The sequence below is a fragment of the Zingiber officinale genome, chromosome 8A (genome assembly GCF_018446385.1).
Source record: "Zingiber officinale cultivar Zhangliang chromosome 8A, Zo_v1.1, whole genome shotgun sequence".
In the NCBI taxonomy this organism is placed as follows: Eukaryota; Viridiplantae; Streptophyta; class Magnoliopsida; order Zingiberales; family Zingiberaceae; genus Zingiber; species Zingiber officinale.
The window spans coordinates 56757633-56776492 of NC_056000.1; the positions used below are offsets into that span (position 1 = coordinate 56757633).

Genomic DNA, 18860 nt, shown 5'->3' on the forward strand with positions numbered 1-18860 from the left:
GCATATCATAACATGCAACACGCTTAAAACATATCGTAACATGTATTACCGAAGCTACTCATACTGCAGGTGAGAGATACTTACATCTTTTCGCTAGATCTTACTACTATAAGATGTAGGGAAGATAATCTTCTCTCTTGCACACTTTAAATCTCCAAGCCACCCTTCCTCGCGCGAACTACCTCTTTGGAAGAGACCCTCTCCTTTGATTCTCCCCTTGCAAAGTCTTAAGGCTTGGAGACCTAGGGTTCTTGGCCGAAACTTGAAAGGAGGGAGGAAAAGTTTTGGCTAGAGGAGAAGACGAGATCAAAATTAGGTTTTGATCTCATACATCCCGTTTTATACTAAGTGGAAGTTGGAGCAGTCTTCACACGTAATCTACATATAATAAATTGTTTCATATTGCTCATGTGATGTTTTTCCACCACCTAATTGCTGTTAGGATGTATACTAAAAGCCTAGCTTTTGGTATAAACATTTATCTAGAAATAAGAATCACATTGGTCAAATGTCTACATTTACGATAAATGTAGTTGCTCAATTAATTTATTTTGTAGATAACATGGTGTGTGGTGACACACACAGAAGATCATGATATCGGTTCCTTATAAATTATAAACAGTAGCTCACGACCAAGATGGAAAGGAACAAACCATTGGAAGGTCATAGTGTAATTAGGTATTAGTTTATCTTAACTATATAATTACACTAGTACACTTAGAGTATATTGAGTAGGACCATTTGAGGTCGTTCCTTTTATACTGACTTTATGAAGGAACAAAGACCTCAGTTATTATGAAAGTGTGTGCTCTTAATCCTAATATAATAACAAGCACATATATTTGATATTTATTTCTTTAATTTATCAATGGGTGAGATTTAGTTCGATGAATCAATAAGCCCGATAAGTTGGGAAATGATATCACTTATAGTGTGTGTTGTTGATTATAGAAGGAAACTATGTCCTAGTAATCTAGGTTGATAATGTCCCCAAGATGAGCTCATAAAAATTGTCATGTTAAACCCTGCAGGTGGACTTAGTCCGACATGACGATAAGGTTGAGTGGTATTATTCTTGGATTAAGATATTAATTAAATGAGTTGTCAGTAACTCACTTAATTAGTGGACATTCGACATCTTAAACACAGGGAGACTAACATACTCATAATAAGAAGGAGCCCAAAAATATAATTTGGGATTGGTGCGGTAGTTCAATAATAGTTCTCTAGTGGAATGAATTATTATTGATAAAATTAAGTTGTGTGTTCGGGGCGAACACGGGATGCTTAATTTTATCGGGAGACCAAAACCAATTCCTCCTCTCGGTCCCTATCGTAGCCTCTTATTTATAGAGTACTATACCCACCTATACCCACCTTCTATACCCACCTAAAGGGGGTCGGCCAAGCTAGCTTGGAATCAAGCTAGGGCCGACCTAAGCATGGTTTAGGGTGGTCGGCCCTAGCTTGAACCCAAGCTAGAGGGGGTCGGCCATAATTAAATTAAAAAGAATTTTAATTTTAATTTTTATTATGTGAAAGATATAATTTATTAAAGAGAATTAAAATTAAAATATCTCTCTTAAAAGGATCTACAAAAGATTAAAGAAACAGATTATATCTCTTTCCTTATTTGTAGATTGGAAAGATATTTTATTTTTTCTTTAAAAATTATTCACATGTTGAAAAATTAAAACTATAGAAATTTCTTTTTATCAACCATGAAGGGATATTTGAAGAGAAATTTTTATTTTTAAAATTTCCGGAAACAAATTAGGAAGTTTTAATTTGTTGATTGAAACTTGTCTAATTTGCCTCTCTATGATGTGGCCGGCCATTAAGAGTTTAATTGGAAAATTTTATTTTATTTTTCTCAATTAAATCATGTCAAGGAAATTAAGAAAATTTTATTGTAATTAAATTTCCTAATTTACCAAGGTTAAGGAATATAAAAGAAGGGGTAGGGGTGCCTTCATGGTGAACAACCTCTATTATTTTTCCTCCCTCTCTTATTCCTTGGTGTGGCCGGCCAACATCCTCTCCCTCTCTTCCTCTTTGTGGTGGCCGAAACATCCCTCTTGCTTGGAGCTCTTGTGGTGGTCGGATACTACTTGGAGAAGAAGAAGAAGAAGGAGAGAAAGCTTGCATCCCTTGGAGCTTGGTTGGTGTTTTTCTTCTTCCTTGGTGAAGCTCTCTTGTGTTGGCCGAACCTAGCTAGGAGGAGAAAAAGGTTCATTGGTGGTTTCTCATCTCGGAAGATCGTTGCCCACACAACGTCCGAGGTTAGAAGAGGAATACGGTAGAAGATCTAGAGGTCTTTCTAAAAGGTATAACTAGTAATTTTTCTTTCTGCATCATACTAGTTATTTTTGGAAATAATACCAAATACAAGAGGTTTACGATTCTAGTATTTCGAATATGTTTTTCGATGTTGTGTTCTTTTGTTTTATTTTTCCTTGTGATTTGATTGTTCCTTTCGGTTAACCTAAAATTATTTTAGGAAATTAAATATTAGCTTTCCATAAAAGGTTTTGTCTAGTCGGTGGTGGTTGCTCCCATATCCAAGAAGGTCATGTGCCTCGCCACGTCAGTACTGGGAACCAATTATGGAAATTAATATTTAATGGAATTAATAACTTAAGGTGATTTGGATCGAACGTGTTAAGTTCCGCAGGAGATCCAAGTCTAAACCTAAAAGAACAAATAGATTAAGCTTTGGATCAAACGTGTTAAGTTTCGCAAGCGATCCAAAATTTAATTTAAAAGAACACATGGTAGCTAGGAAAACGTTCAGACCTTTGTACAAAATTTTTGTACAGTGGAACCTCTAGGTTTTCCGAGTAGCAACCAACAATTGGTATCAGAGCTAGGGTTATGCCTCTGTCTATTTGGTATTAGTTTATTTATTCACATGTCATACATAATTTAGGCATAACAATTAATAATAAATATGCGTACAGTCTCCTGGATATATATCATATAAAAAAATGCAAAACTGTAAGGAGCAGGAGTATCTGTACTAACCAGGACTTGGGTATAGGGATAACAAGGTCGTCAGACCCAGAGTATCATAAATCCTGTATGCATGTCAAACAAATGCATCCACCAAATATGCAGCATATAAAGTGCAGCAAACACAAGCAATAAATGGGGGCAGTGCATATGATGCAACATGTCCTGGTCACCCCTGACGCCAGTCAACCGTCTCACACTCGATGGTGATACCGAGTGGGTAGGGCTGTGACAACCATGCACTCTGTCATCACTACTCCTGAGTGACCGAGTGAACGGGATGCTGTCGGAGTACACCTATCCTCCTTATCCCAAATCATAAGTGGAGGAGCTCAATGCTCTCATCTCCCTGAGACAACACTACAACAAAAACCCTCATAGACATCGGTTTTCCACCGGTGTCTATTTCATTTTCGACCGATGTCTATGAAGCCGATGTTAAAAGTCTGCCATTTTAGACATCGGGTTAAAACCGGTGTAGTATCACTTAACGACACCGGTCTTCGAATCGGTTATTAACCGGTGTAGTATCACTTAACGACACTGTTTCATCAACGGTGTAAAACCGATGTAATATTGTATGTTAATAACACCAGTTTTGGCAGCGATAAATGGCCGATGTGATATTAGTTAATAACACCGGTTTTACAGCGGTGGAAAACCGATGTAATATGTATATTTTTTAACAGCACAAATTTGATTTTCGAAATAATGAAAACCCGACAATAATAAAAAAAAAACACAAATATTCACAAATTATACAAATATTCTTCATTCAACAATATCCATAAAATACACAAATATTCACAAATTATATAAATAATCTTCTTACAACAGTATCCATAAAATACTCAAACATTCTTTTTACATCAAAAGCTAACTAATAGATATCAAAATCAAGGTAGAACATTCTTTTAACACATCAAGGTAGAACCGCACTTCAAATGTAATCTAGCATGCATCCAGCCCACTCGAACTGTACTTCATCAATTTCAACTCTGGAATACTTGAGATTTGTAAACTGTAAAAACACATAAATCCATCATATGTCAAATAACTAAAAGAAATGCGTACATGTATCAAATAAAATAGAATACTGAGTTTTTAAAGGCTGCTGTGGAAGATAACGAATATAACATAGAATCTAAAACTTTCATATATGACACTTAGTATATGCTGCTTAGAATATAACATAGATAATTTTCTCCTTCTAATTCAAGTGTACAGATTGATGAGGAGCAGTAGACAGAGTGCAACAGCCACGCTAGTGTTACTGGCAGAGCAAAGAATTGCCATCTGATAAAAAAAAAATGTTCTAACATGAGCAATGCTCCAATTCGATCTAAGAAATTCCAAGAATAACAGAGGAACTCAGATCGACCTGCAAGGAAAAGATAAAGGGGAAACACTTGAATGCTTCTGATATGGAAAAAAGGTAGTGGAACACAAAGAAGGGAGATCAGATACGTAGAAAACTCAAAGAAAAATTAGTTTTTAAGAGATGAAATGTAGAATTAGACCACAAGCATAGGTTATCAGATAAGTTCTGCAGTGACTAAACACTTAAGGAAAATGTCATATCAGATATCTTACATTCAAACAAATTTTGCCGTGAAAACTGGAAAGCTAGGTATTTTCAAATGTTGTGCTTTCCAATACAAGCTAAAAGATATGTGACCTCGTGCGTGTATTTTTTGAGGGGAATGGTGAAAGCACGACTGAGTCCAAGATCCACAACTTTTAGTATCATAGTCTTGCGGTCCATTAAAAGATTGTGAGGCTTAAGATCCCTGCAAAATTAAGGAGCAAATTATTCAACAAGATCTTATCTTTAACATACTGAAACAAGATGGTGAATGAGTTTTTTCCAACCTGTGCAACACTCCATGACCATGACAGAATGAAATTCCTTTGCAGAGTTGATACATCAAAATCTACAGCAAGAGACCTTGTGAGAATCTAAAAGTACCATAATTTATCAAATATTTAGTGTCCTATCCCTAGTGGAAGCAGAGAAATTTTCTGCCCTAAAATTCATGTTGTTGATGCACAATTGACATCTTTTAAAGAACCTTTCAAGAAACAGAGAGAAATCATGATGCTGTTCAACAACCTCTTGGTAACGAGGATTTCAACAAATTTTGATGCATCATATTGGGTGGTAGAAAAAAAAATCAGCTCTTAAATTAATTTTTACCTTAACAGTCATTAGTGGCATCATTTCATGGCTCTGGCGGAAACTTCTGATGTACTTTTTCAGATCCGTGAATTCACATAAATCTTCCTTCATTCTTAAACCTCATAAATCTAAGCAGCATGGAGGAGGCATGATTATAATTAAACTTCCACATAATCAATAGATGTGAATTCACATTCTGTGATCCGAATACATTAACACTAATTTATTGAAAGGTTCATTAAACATGAGATTGAAAAGGAACATGAATTCTTCCAAAAAAAAAAAACAATGCTCCAGCTCAAAGGAGGTGCAAAATGTGGGCTAGAGAGCACCTCGAACCTTGGCCTGCATATTCCTTGACCTCTTAGATATAACTACAATCTTGGTAAAAATTAAACAGAATCAAAGCAAAAGGAATAATATTTATCCAACTCCAAGGCATCAAAAGAAAATCAGAATATCAATGGAAAAAGTAACACATGAACAATAGAACAATGTCATAACCAATTCCAAGGAAGCCCACATATTACTATAATGGCCTCAAGTAACTAACATGAATTACTGACGATATACCGGCATCAATTAAACAAAAGATATGGCAAAAAATCTCTGGACGTGTACAAGAAAAATCTTGCAAATTTTTAAAAAATTGAAAAGTGTCAGAAAGATCAGCATGTACCTGTTAAAGCAAATGTGCCACCAAGCACGGCACATAGCCAAGTTAGGAAATGAAGAAAACTATGTCGTTCTTCTCTTATTGTCACCGTAATAGGTGACAGATCATACAAGAAGAAAACAGCTATTCAAAGGAAAAGGGAAAAATGAGGTTAAAATTCTACCCAAAAAAAAAAAAAATCATTTTGTATGTTAAATTAGTATGACGCTTGAGACATTGACCTGGCCATGACCTATCAAAGTCACGCATTGGCACAAAGTATTCTGTGACAGAAAACTGGTTTGTAGGCAACACTTCTTTAGAGAGGTATCTGTATTCCGTTGGAACAATCTGCATTGAATTACCAATTAACCTCTTTCTTGTCTTTTAGAAGGAAAAGGTAGTACTACAAGATTGAATCTAAAGACAATCGAAAACTAGTGTTCTACATATTATATTAATTAAAAGAGCAAAATCAAAAAGGTTATAGATCACTACACAAACTGTGTAGAAAATAAGATGTGGCTAGAGTTTGACAAAACCATAACAGACTAAGTAGTAATGTAAACGCCAGGACGTGAGGTTTAACAATATATATTTATCTCACTACAGGGAGAGTAAATTTCTCAGTTGAAATCACAGAAAAATACAAGTAAATGAGTGCTACTTTTGCTAATGCAGGTTAATCCAATAAATGAAACCAAAAATGGTAGGTTGAAAAATCAAAAGATAAAATTTTTGTTTAATGAGATATAAGAAAAGCCTCAGATGTCAAGAAAAAAAAAACATCGTAGTACAATCCTGCAATTAGATGAAAGGGCAGAAACAACCTTTATATAATACTTGAACGTTCCACTTGTATCATCTAGTATCCTTGCATTTCCATCAAGAGGATTATGGATCCCTGGATACTTTGGTCCAAAAGACAAATCATGAATCACATGACTTACATTCACCTAGATCAATATACGAGAATGGAAAGATATTAATATGCACGTTACTATAGGAAGACATTGAATCTACTAGCATAGTTGGATCCATATAGAGTCTCTTCCTTTGACCAACTCCACTTAGTTGGAGTCTTGCTTCGTACCAAGGGGTGTTAAAAATTAATGAAAAACCGTTTGGATCTAGCAACAATTGTTAATTTAGCTATTTGATGACTATTTATTTCTTCATGAAAGTTTGGATCTTTCTAATGAGAAAATGCCACATGTATGAATGCTTCAGAAATTTCAAAATTAACCTTGCGAAATTAACAATAAATTGAGATTTGATAGGTCATGAAAAAGATTATGAACATGAAATTGAATCTGATTTAACATTATTAGACGTTCAGGAAGATATTTACAGCAGATGAAATTCAAGCAGCTGGTTTTGATTGAACGTCTTGTGCCTGTTTGAATCTATATCTACAAGAAGAGGAAGAAGAAAGGCGCTTTGGGGAGGAATAGATTCAAGAGAAACATGGACAAGATGTCGATCCGTGAAACTCGTTAAAAAAAAATTTGCACCTTTGTGCCAATTCGAAACAGAAGAATGCCGACGGAAACAATCAAGAAAGGCATTGAAAACCTCCACAGACCACTAACCAGATCGCGAGCATCGTGAGGCAGAGCAGCACGTCGACGGCGGCTACGATCTTCACTCGGCGCCACCACAACTTAGTCGCGCGCTGCTGCCCCGTGAGCCTGGAGCTCAAGCTCCGGCTCATTGAGATCACGCCACCCGGAGACCCCGGGAACGCCTCGATCTTGAGGGCTCCATCGTTCTTAGACCCGTTCTTGGGTTTCCCACCGGATTCGACCCGAAGGACCCAGTTGAGCACCTCTCCATCGATCTTGCCCTTCCTGTGAGCGTTCTCGTAGGCCTCGCGTAGGCGCTCGAGGAAGGCGAGCATCTCGGCGTTGCCGGCGCCGGCGTCGTCGTCGATGGCGAAGAAGGTGTAGCCGCCGCGCATCAGGAAGCCGAACGTCTTGTCGGCCTCGGTGTGGGACCTTTTTCTCCCCAAGGAAGTTCCTGATCTCAATGCAGCTGTTGTTGGGAGTGATGGAGGCGTTGATGGGAAAGTGGGCATAGACCAACCGCATTTTGTAGCGGTACCCCTTTGTGACCCCCGTGATCAGGTTATCGATGTGGCTTAAGGAGGTGCGGATGGCGGCCGTAGTCTTCCGAGATCCGAACCAAGCGTCCACCTTCAGCTTCTTCCCGCCCTCAATGAGCTCGAAGTCGAGATTGAGATGCTTGAAGTCGCGGGTGAGCTTGCCACGCGGGCCCTCCACCTCCACGATCTTAGCGTTCACCTTCACAGTGACGCCCTCAGGGATATCCATCGTCTGCGAGGACAGGATGGTCTTCATCTTCGCCGGCTGTCTCACGATCCGCCGCTGACTCGAGAACGAACGAGTAGAGAAACCCTAGTCCTACTCAAAACCCCTCAAAAGAATAAAAGCTTAATTTAACAAGAATAAAAGTAAATACTAAAAAATATTAATAGATCTACACCATCACCTTAATTTAACAAGCTTTAAACCCCTCAAAAGAAAGTCTAGCCATCAAAACAACCAGTGCAAAGAAATTCCAACAAGGAACTCAAAAATCCCAACAGATCTAGCCCAGAGCCGACCGATTTCCTCCAAGAAAATACTAAGAAACAAGCTAAGCACACAAGGATCAACAAGGGATCACCTCCGTGTTTGACGAGAGCCGCCATGAGTGCAGACGACGAAGGAGCAGCCCTGAGGAGCCAAATCTGAGCACCAGCAGCGAAAACAGCAATGGAATCAAGATGATTTCTGGGGAAAAGGCCGCCGACGAATCAACGGAGAAACCAGAAAGCATGAGGAGAAGAAACCCTAAGAGATGGAGCAACCCGTAAGAGGGCAAAGACAGAAGGGAGAGGAGAAGAGAAGGGGAAAGAGGATATGGATGTGGTCGTTTGGGAAAGCGGGGCATTCCGCAGACCTCACAAGGGAGTCGTGTGTTGATCCTGATCGGGAGAGGAAGGGCGTCGATCTAGGAAGGGGAAGGACGGCGCGATCTAGGAAGAGGAAGGTTTAGGTTTGGAGGGAAGAGGGAAGTGTTGTAAATTTTGGTTAAGTATTGGTGGAAAAATTAAATTATTTTATTTATCATAGACACTGGGTTTTAAAAACCGCTGTTAAAATCGGTGTCTATTAACGAAAAAAAAGGCGCTCATAGACATCGGCTAAAAAATCGATGTCTATGAGCGAAAATCTGCCCTCATAGATATCGGTTTTTGGAAAAATTGGTGTAAAATACTCAAAGACATCGGTTTTTGCTTAAAACCGTTGTTATTCCACCGATGTCTATGAGGGTTTTTCTTGTAGTGCAATCCAGAGGAGGGATCACTATCCTGCTACCACGCTGTGTTACACTACCCATGAGTGGACCAGCGGAGCCCTTGACAGAGCAACCTGCTGCAACTATAACTCCCAATCTTCTACTAACCTTAACTTACAGAACAAACGTTACCCTTTCTGTATATCGTAAATTTCAGCATTCCTACCTATTACATCTTGTTCAGTCCATAGATATATTCTAACTTGTTATGACTGGTAGGACATGACTTGGAGCCAAGCAGAGCCGGAGGGGAGTCTAAAGCTTCTAACGAGTCTGGGTTGTGTGGCCCTGACAGGTAGTGTACTCCCGGCTGGCGCAGGGGCACCACCGTGTGAGGGGCATACGGTCGTGACCCTTGGTAGAAGAGAAGAGTGGCACGGCCGTGTGAACCCACACGGTCATGTCACTTCGATTGAGAGGAAGAGAGACACGGCCATGTGAACCCCTGACGCGGTCAGTGCATATGATGCAACATGTCCTGGCCACCCCTGACGCCCGTCAACCTTTATCTGCAACACTTCCTTTATCTACAGTATAAAGAAATGAAAATCTATAAGCGGATGCTTAGTAAGAACCATCTGCTCATAAAACGATACATTAAAAGAGGACATGCTTTTTAAAACTGCTTGAGGAAAATGCAACAATGTAAACATGCTTTAAAAACTACTTAGGGAAACACAAACATGCACTTGACAGTAACTCACACTAAAACCATACTTCGGAAATATATACATGACATATATTTTTAAACCAGTTTATCATGCAAACCATCAACTTAAAAACCATGCTAGTAGTGTAAGGAACACAGGATTCTGGGCATATTATAGAGTTCATCAATGCTACACAATATAACTCAAATTCTTAACTTAGGAAACTTCCACAAAGACAACCTATGAAGTTTGTTTTACATAATTAGTGAAAATAATAATCACTTGCTTGGCCCCGACATTATACCACTTTGCGTGTATCCTTAATAAGATCCAAAGTAGCTAATCTCGAACCTATCAAGATACTACTAGGCGGTCCAGGAGCCTAGGGGCGATCTAGGAGCCCACCCATGGACCTTGTGTCCAGTACATGTCTTTTTAAAATAAAATTCTTTCTTTTAACTATTAATTTCTTGTACTTGCACTCGCTTGGAATTTAGCCAAACACCTTATGTGTGCTTAATTTCTCCTATACTTATAGGGAAGCACTTTAGGCACCTAATTATATTTCTTAGTCCCAAAACTTAATGGGATGCAAATCAAGATGATCTAAACATACTCTTGATCTCAAAACTTTAGAGGGCATCTTACATATCATAGCATCTATCTCCTTTAACATGCAATAAGCATATCATAACATGCAACACGCTTAAAACATATCGTAACATGTATTACCAAAGCTACTCATACTGCAGGTGAGAGATACTTACATCTTTTCGCTAGATCTTATTACTATAAGATGTAGGGAAGATAATCTTCTCTCTTGCACACTTTAAATCTCCAAGACACCCTTCCTCGCGCGAACTACCTCTTTGTAAGAGACTCTCTCCTTTGATTCTCCCCTTGCAAAGTCTTAAGGCTTGGAGCCCTAGGGTTCTTGGCCGAAACTTGAAAGGAGGGAGGAGAAGTTTCGGCTAGAGGAGAAGAGGAGATCAAAATTAGGTTTTGATCTCATACATCCCCTTTTATACTAAGTGGAAGTTGGAGCACTCTTCACACATAATCTACATATAATAAATTGTTTCATATTGCTCATGTGATGTTTTACCACCACCTAATGGCTACTTAAACCAATCTCAACTAAGAGGTCTCAGGTTCAAATCCTAGCCCGGGCTATTTATGAATATATTTTTATTTCTTTTTTCTTCTTCTATTTCTTTTTTTTCTCTTTTAGAATAGAGGAAATTTACGGGTGTTACAATCCCCCACACCATATAAAAAGTTCGTCCTTGAACTTAGAACAATTGTGGATACTTCTGTCTTATATCGTCCTTGCGTTCCCATGTTTCCTCTTCATGCTGCTGACTTTGCCATAGCACTTTCACTAATGGTATCTCTTTATTCTTCAGCTTCTTAACTTCTCGATCTATTATCTGAATAGGTTGACTTTCATAACTAAGATCCTCTTGAACCTGTATCGTCTATGGCTCAATCACTTGTTTTGCATTAGGAACATGCTTCTATTGGATTGAAAAGAATTTAGATATCTTCAAAATGGCATGATATTGTCCACTTTAGGCCTAGGCCCTCATGGCTTTACTCTTGGGTTCTCCCCAAAAGGCCTCATGTCAATGCAGATATCTTTTTTCTTTATAAACCCATGATCTTTCCCATGTGTTTTCGATGTGGGACTGTGTTTGCAACCTTGCAACCCCAACATTCCCCCCCCCCCCCCCCCTCAAACAAAGGACCATGGGCTTCCCACATCCGATCCCGACCCACAAGGTCTTCCTACCCCTCGGTCCATCCGACCTACTAGGACTTTCTTGCCTAGCCGACACTAGGACTTCCTGTCTGGTGTCTGGTCCTCTTGATCTGAACATAGGAGCCCCCACTTTCTTTGTTCAAGGTCAATATTGTACCCATATGGCTCAATCAGACCATAGCTCTTGTGCACAGTCGGCGGTTAAACCTTCTGGAGTCCGGGCTCTGATACCAATTGTTGGATCGAAAAGAATTTAAATATCTCCACAATGCAGTCCTAGGCCCTCATGACTTTGCTCTTGGGCTCTCCCCAAAAGGCCTCATGCCAATGTAGATATCTTTTTCTTTATAAACCCATGATCTTTCCCATGTGTTTTCGATGTGGAACTATGTTTGCAGCCATGCAACCCCAACAGTTTCTTCAGCATTGAGACATGAAATACATTATGAATGGCTGATATTTCCTGCAGTAGTTCCAGCTCCTAAGCTACCTTGCCAACCCTTCTAGTGATCCGGTATGGCCCCACATAACGTGGACTCAACTTCCCCTGCTTTCCAAACCTCATTACTCCTTTCATAGGAGCTACTTTAAGAAACATTGAGTCCCCAACATCAAATTCTAGTGGTCTACAGCGCACATCCGCATAGCTCTTCTGCCGGCTCTGAGCTGTTTCTATCCTCTGGCGAATGTTCTGAATGGCTTTGGTGGTGTCCTCGATAAGATCTGTCTAGAGTCCCATTTCTTTCTTTTCACCACATTCATACCAACAGATAGGGGATCTACATCTCCTCCCATATAGAGCCTCGTAGGGTGTCAATCTGATAGTAACTTGATAGCTATTATTATATGTGAATTCCGCTAAACATCGGTATCGACACCAACTCCCTTTGAAATATAAGGCACAAGCCCATAGCATATCCTCCAGGAATTGATTTACTTGTTCTGTTTTCCCATTAGTTTGATGATGAAATGTGGTACTAAATCGCAGCTTAGTGCCAAGAGCTCTTTGAACACACTCCCAGAAGTGAGAAGTAAAGCGACCATCTCTATCAGAAATTATGGTCTTGGGAACTCCATGCAATCTGATGACCTCTTTAACGTACAATTGCACTAGCTGTTCAATAGAGTAGGATATTCTGATAGCTAGAAAATGAGCAGACTTAGTCAATCTATCCACTATTACCCAGATAGCATCGTAACCATTCGTGGTTCTGGGTAGTCCTACTATGAAGTCCATAGATATATCCTTCCACTTCTACTCTGGAATTTGGATAGGCTGCAGAACTCCGCCCGATCTCTGATGTTCTGCTTTAACCCGTTGGCATGTCAGGTAGGTACTGACATATCTTGCGATATCTCTTTTCATTCCAGACCACCAGAAGCATTCCTTTATATCTTGGTACATCATGGTGGAACTAGGATGAATTGCATAGGGTGTTCCATGGGCTTCATCTAGAATTTTCTTACGCAGCTCTTCTTGATTAGGGACACATAGGCGATCACCATAATATAGTACCCCATGGTCTGATACCCGGAACTCTCCATTTCCTCCTTTCTATATTCCCTGCTTGATTTTCTGAATAATAAGATCTTCCTCCTGCCCCTTTTGTATATCTGCAAGCAGGGCTGACTCTAATGTCAAAGTGGAGAGTTGCCCAACAACGATTTCAAGTCCAAAATTTTCTATTTCTTTCTGGAGGGGAGGGGCCATGGCAGATAAGGATAATAGAGCGACACAAGATTTCCTACTTAGTGCATCTACCACTTTGTTCACCTTCCCTGGATGATAGAGGATTTCACAGTCATAGTCTTTGAACAGTTCAAACCATCTCCGCTATCTCATGTTCAGGTCACCATATATGGGACTACAAGAGAGGCTTGCTGATTAGCAGCCAGGGTGGCAATAACCTGCTGCTGCTCCGCCAATTGTCTCTGCAGCTGAGCTACTACTTCTAAGAGGTTGCGCAGTGGTGCAAACTCATTCGTCTCTTATTGAGGTTCATTAATTCTTGGCAGTCTAGCCTGTCGTACTCTAGCCATTATACATATCCGTGGACCAACAAGTGAGATTTTGCGTCAGCCTATCATCATTCTTACTTACTATTATTAGTACTTTATGTATAAGCATACTAAATCTTAACAACAGTTCTTACTAATCATAACAGGAATAAATGCGTAAAAGTTATGGAAAGTTACTTTCTTACTTGGAAGCTGCAGGATCAATGCTTGATGTGTGTGACGAAAAGATGGAACTAGCTCTGATACCAAACTGTAATGTCCGCCTTTCTACAAACCTTAACTTATAGGACAAACGTTACCCTTTTCTGTATATTGTAAATTTCGGCATTCCTACCTATTACATCATGCTCAGTCCATAGATATATTTTAACTTGTTACGATTGGTAGGACATGACTTGGAGCCAAGCAGAGCTGAAGGGGAGTCTAAAGCTTCTAACGAGTCAGGGTCATGTGTCCATGATAGGTAGTGTATTCCCGGCTAGCGCAGGGCATGGGCGTGTGAGGGTCACAAGACCGTGACCCTTGGCAGCGGAGAAGAGGGGCACGACGGTGTGAACCCACACGACCGTGTCACTCCGACCGAGAGGAAGAGAGACACGGCCGTGTGAACCCACACGGTCGTGTAGCTTTGACCGAGAGGAAGAGGTGAACGGTCGTGTGATTCCTCACGGCCATGTCACCTTGGCCGAGGGGAAGAGGTGCATGTCCATGTGATTCCACACGGCCGTGTCACCTTAGCCGAAAGCAGGCAGTGGGAGGCCGTGTGAACCCGCACGACCGTGCCACGAGCCATGCGAAGGGTCTAACCCTGCTCTACCAAAGAGCTTGTTCTCCTCTCTTTCCACTTATCCATGCCACTCTAAATTCTGCCAAATCAATAAATTTATCCTAAACAATTAGTGACAGTATTTTATGTAAAGCAGAGAGAAGAAAATACTCAAGTTCTAACATGTCCCCACAATAACAAATTCTCTGATCTCCTTCCATTATTCCATCACACACACACACACACACACACACACACACACTGCTCCTGCTGCCTCCTCTTACTCAAGCTTTCCTTTTCCTTTATCTGCAGTATAAGGAAATGCAAATCTATAAGCGGATGCTTAGTAAGTACCATCTACTCACAAAATGATACATTAAAAGAGTACATGGCTTTTAAAACTGCTTGAGGGAAATGCAACAATGTAAACATGCTTTAATAACTACTTAGGGAAACACAAACATGCACTTGACAGTAACTGACACTAAAACCATACTTCGGAAATATATACATGACATATATTTTTAAACTAGTTTATCATGCAAACCATCAACTTAAAAACCATGCTAGTAGTGTAAGGAACACAGGATTTTGGGCATATTATAGAGTTCATCAAAGCTACACAATATACCTCAAATTCTCAACTTAGGAAACTTCCACTAAGACAACCCATGAAGTTTGTTTTACATAATTAGTGAAAATAATAATCACTTGCTTGGGACCGACATTGTACCACTTTGCGTGTATCCTTAATAAGATCCGAGGTAGCTAATCTCGAACCTATCAAGGTACTACTAGGCGGTCCAGGAGCCTAGGGGCGATCTAGGAGCCCACCCATGGACCTTGTGTCCAGTACATGCCTTTCTAAAGTAAAATATTTTCTTTTAACTATTAATTTCTTATACTTGCACTTGCTTGGCATTTAGCCAAACACCTTATGTGCGCTTAATTTTCCCCATACTTATAGGGAAGCACTTTAGGCACCTGATTATTCTTCTTAGTCCCAAAACTTAATGGGAAGCAAATCAAGATGTTCTAAACATGCTCTTGATCCCAAAACTTTAGAGGGCATCTTACATATCATAGTATCTATCTATTTTAACATGTAATAAGCATATCATAACATGCAACATGCTTAAAACATATCGTAACATGTATTACTGAAGCTACTCATACTGCAGGTGAGAGATACTTACATCTTTTCACTAGATTTTACTACTATAAGATGTAGGGAAGACAATACTCTCTTTTGCACGCTTTAATCTCCAAGCCACCCTTCCTCGCGCGAACTACCTCCTTGGGAGAGACCCTCTCCTTAGATTCTCCCCTTGGAAAGCCTTAAGGCTTGGAGCCCTAGGGTTCTTGGCCGAAACTTGAAAGGAGGGAGGAGAAGTTTCGACTAGAGGAGAAGAGGTGATCAAAATTAGGTTTTGATCTCATACATCCCCTTTTATACTAAGTGGAAGTTGGAGAATCTCTTCACACATAATCTACATATAATAAATTGTTTCATATTGCTCATGTGATGCTTTACCACCACCTAATGGTTACTTAAACCAATCTCAAGTAAGAGGTCTAAGGTTCAAATCCTAGCTCAGGCCACAGCCTCTTCCAGTACAGAAAATCATCCCCGTTGAATAGGGGAGGGCGTACTGTGTTGAAGACTTCAATTTTTGACATAATTAACCTACACACAAGGAAAAAAATAGACATAGAGAGTCCCAAGACTTGGTCTTGGATTAGAAGTGCGGGAGAAGAAAAGATAAACTGAAAAAAAAATTGAATTGGTGTTGCACCAAGTCAGATTAATAGCAACGAAAAAAATTTTCCAAAGAGGTAATAGTACCAGTTTGGAAAATAAAGAAAAAAACTGAAAATCGAAAATAAAATGAAAAAGGTTTCACTGCCTTGTCTTATTGGTGGTTGCACCAAATCAGAGCGGTACCTACTCTGATACCACTTGTTTGATCGATGAATTTCGCTGGAAAATTTGATAACGAGTCTGTCACACCCGTAAATCAAATTAACAATGTATTTTCCACTGAATCCCTTTACTACATAATCATGTTATAATAACGAGCCCAGGATTGATCCTCGAGGAACTAACAGTTGGATGTAATCTAGGATTGTATTTTATTTCTATTTTTGAGGTCTTTAATATGAAAATGGGGATCTAAGCTTGAATCTAAATCTAACAAAAGTAAAGCACAGTAAATAAGAAATTAATCTAAAGCAATAGTTAAACCTAACTATGTGCCAATGATCAAACCATAACGCATTGTCACCCTACATCATAATTAAACCATCAACACACTTAAACTAAATATGAAATAACGAGACGCAATTAAATCTGATCTAAAGCATAATCAAAACCCTAACTTAGAAATTAAACACTTAACAATTAACTAAGCATCAAACAAGAATTAAACTAAATTGTATCAATGAAATTACAACTACCAAACATGAATTAAACTTCAACAAAATAAAGAAATGCTAAATTGCAATGATAAGAACTTAACAAACATAAAAGGAATTTGTTCTAAGTTATAAAACAGTAGCAAAATGAAATAAACCCTAACCGATCCATTCTCACAACCAATCTATTATGCAACACACTCTTGTCGTCACACAAGAATACCAAAGTCGAGAACACCCAACTCTAGACCTCAATGAAGCATCTCAGCTGCGTCTCAGTTCAAGGTATGCTAAACTACGTCGACGAACCACCCCCAGCGAGCTAGAACAACCCTAAACCCACTCAAGTGCCGAAAATCTGGAAATCTACAATTCTGGATCTCTGGATCTGGAATGATGTTGCGGACTGCGGATGGGCATCGGATGAAACTCAATAACGTCAGCGGATCACCTCCAAGCGTCACTGATGGGAATCAGAGCCACCGGTTGGAAGAACACCACCAAATCGGCACTGGAACAGAGAAATGTTGTGAACAGATTTCCGCCGGAGGAAACACCCATCGGAGGCTCCAGATGATCGGGATGAGGCCGCCGAGAAGCTCTCCACCGAGGTTGAAGCTCGAGAGATTGATTGGAGAAGGAATCGGGGTCGAAACTCTCGGAGATGCTCGCCGCGGGATGAAGGACAGTGTGAAGAGATCGACACTGGAAAACACTGTAGCTTCTGGGTTTAAATCTGATCCAGATCTGAACGGATGGCTGAAATTGATTTGGAGCTTGATCAACAGTGGAAACTCGCCTAAAATCCGATCCGAAAGTACTGAACTTGATCTAGGGTCTAGATCTACTCTCCCTAAGGTCGAATCGACCAGATCTTCACTTGATTGTTCTGATCTGCCCAATCTTCGATGAACAGTCCAGATTAATTTGGGCTTGATCAATGGTTGTATGAACTCAGATCTGAATCAAACCTTTGGATCTTCATCTATGGCTGAGATCTCCTCCTCATTAGGTTGGATGGGCCAAATCTTCAATGGATGTCTCAGATCTGCTTGATTGTAGATGAACGGTCCAAATAACTCCAAGGTTTGATCGTCTCGTTTAAACTCCGATTCGAGCCCAATATCGCTTCGAATTGATCCAAATCAAAGATCCTTTGATGCCTACAAAATATGAATAAAATATTAGCATCAAATAACACCAAAAATAAGATAATTTATAATTAAGCCCAAAATAAAGACAATGCATAAAAATGTGATGTAACCATAATTTAAACCTATGAAATCAATATCAAACCATGCATATATGAATCAAAATAATACAATGAAATCATGGTTATCAAATCTCCCACACTTAGTCTTGAACGTCCCGTGCAAGTAAAGAAAACTAAAAAATATCTCCACAAAAAATTCCCTAGCAATACCTAGAAGTAGTAAAAAGAATTTAACTAAGACCATCTAAAGATCTCTAACAATCATGAATACAATTCAAACAATAATTAGTAGGTATGGTAGTTTCTATCCAATTGAAAAATTAAGCAAAGAAATCTCACAAGAGATTTACGTATTCTAGCTCTCCCATTCAAAAATATGTATAATTGGAGCTCACTCAATGCAACTGATAACATTTCACTACCATAAACTTGCTTATTTTCTAATTCTCCACCACTATAAACATAGCATACATGAATCAAAAGGAATTTATCATCAAGAATTGAAATGGAATAAAAAAAGGACAATGAAATGAATGTAGTAGCAAAAGAAAAGGCATTAATGAAGAAAATGAGAGAATGAGAGTATTTGAGGAATATACTTGATGAGTTGACCAATTTTGATGTGTAAAAGATGAATACCATTTGTTATTATCAATACAAAAGATCAAGCTAAACTCCCCTTCAATTTGATGGCAATCCAAAATTCTTGATACTCTATCTCCACACTTGATACTCTTTTGTTTTGCCACTGTTTTTCCTTTCTTCTTCATTGTTTTTACACTTCAATTTCAGCATTTTGAAAATAAAATAATCTCAACTCACCTCA

General features: G+C 39.2%; 2 protein-coding genes and 1 long non-coding RNA gene across 3 annotated transcripts; all 3 read right to left on the reverse strand.

Annotated features, from left to right (window-relative positions):
• Positions 1 to 4760: 4760 nt before the first annotated feature.
• Positions 4761 to 5244, reverse strand: LOC122008304. The gene is made up of 3 exons (XR_006119259.1): positions 5210 to 5244; positions 4885 to 4946; positions 4761 to 4802 (listed from the first exon to the last, which is right to left on the reverse strand). It is a non-coding gene; the product is annotated as an uncharacterized LOC122008304 (long non-coding RNA).
• A 2007-nt stretch (positions 5245 to 7251) lies between these two features.
• LOC122010832 (phytolongin Phyl2.1-like) lies at positions 7252 to 7806 on the reverse strand. Its single transcript, XM_042567306.1, has one exon. It carries the CDS (start codon positions 7804 to 7806, stop codon positions 7402 to 7404), a length of 405 nt encoding a protein of 134 aa, XP_042423240.1. The 3' UTR covers positions 7252 to 7401.
• A 34-nt stretch (positions 7807 to 7840) lies between these two features.
• Positions 7841 to 8278, reverse strand: LOC122010833 (60S ribosomal protein L9-like; the record flags this gene model as incomplete). The annotated part of the gene is made up of 1 exon (XM_042567307.1): positions 7841 to 8278. A coding segment is annotated over exon 1 (366 nt), but the record flags the coding sequence as incomplete, so codon positions are not given.
• Between the last annotated feature and the right edge of the window lie 10582 nt (positions 8279 to 18860).

Coding starts and splice junctions, on each gene's coding strand:
- LOC122010832 (XM_042567306.1), bottom strand. CDS start 7,806: ATGCGCGGCGGCTACACCTTCTTCGCCATCGACGACGACGCCGGCGCC.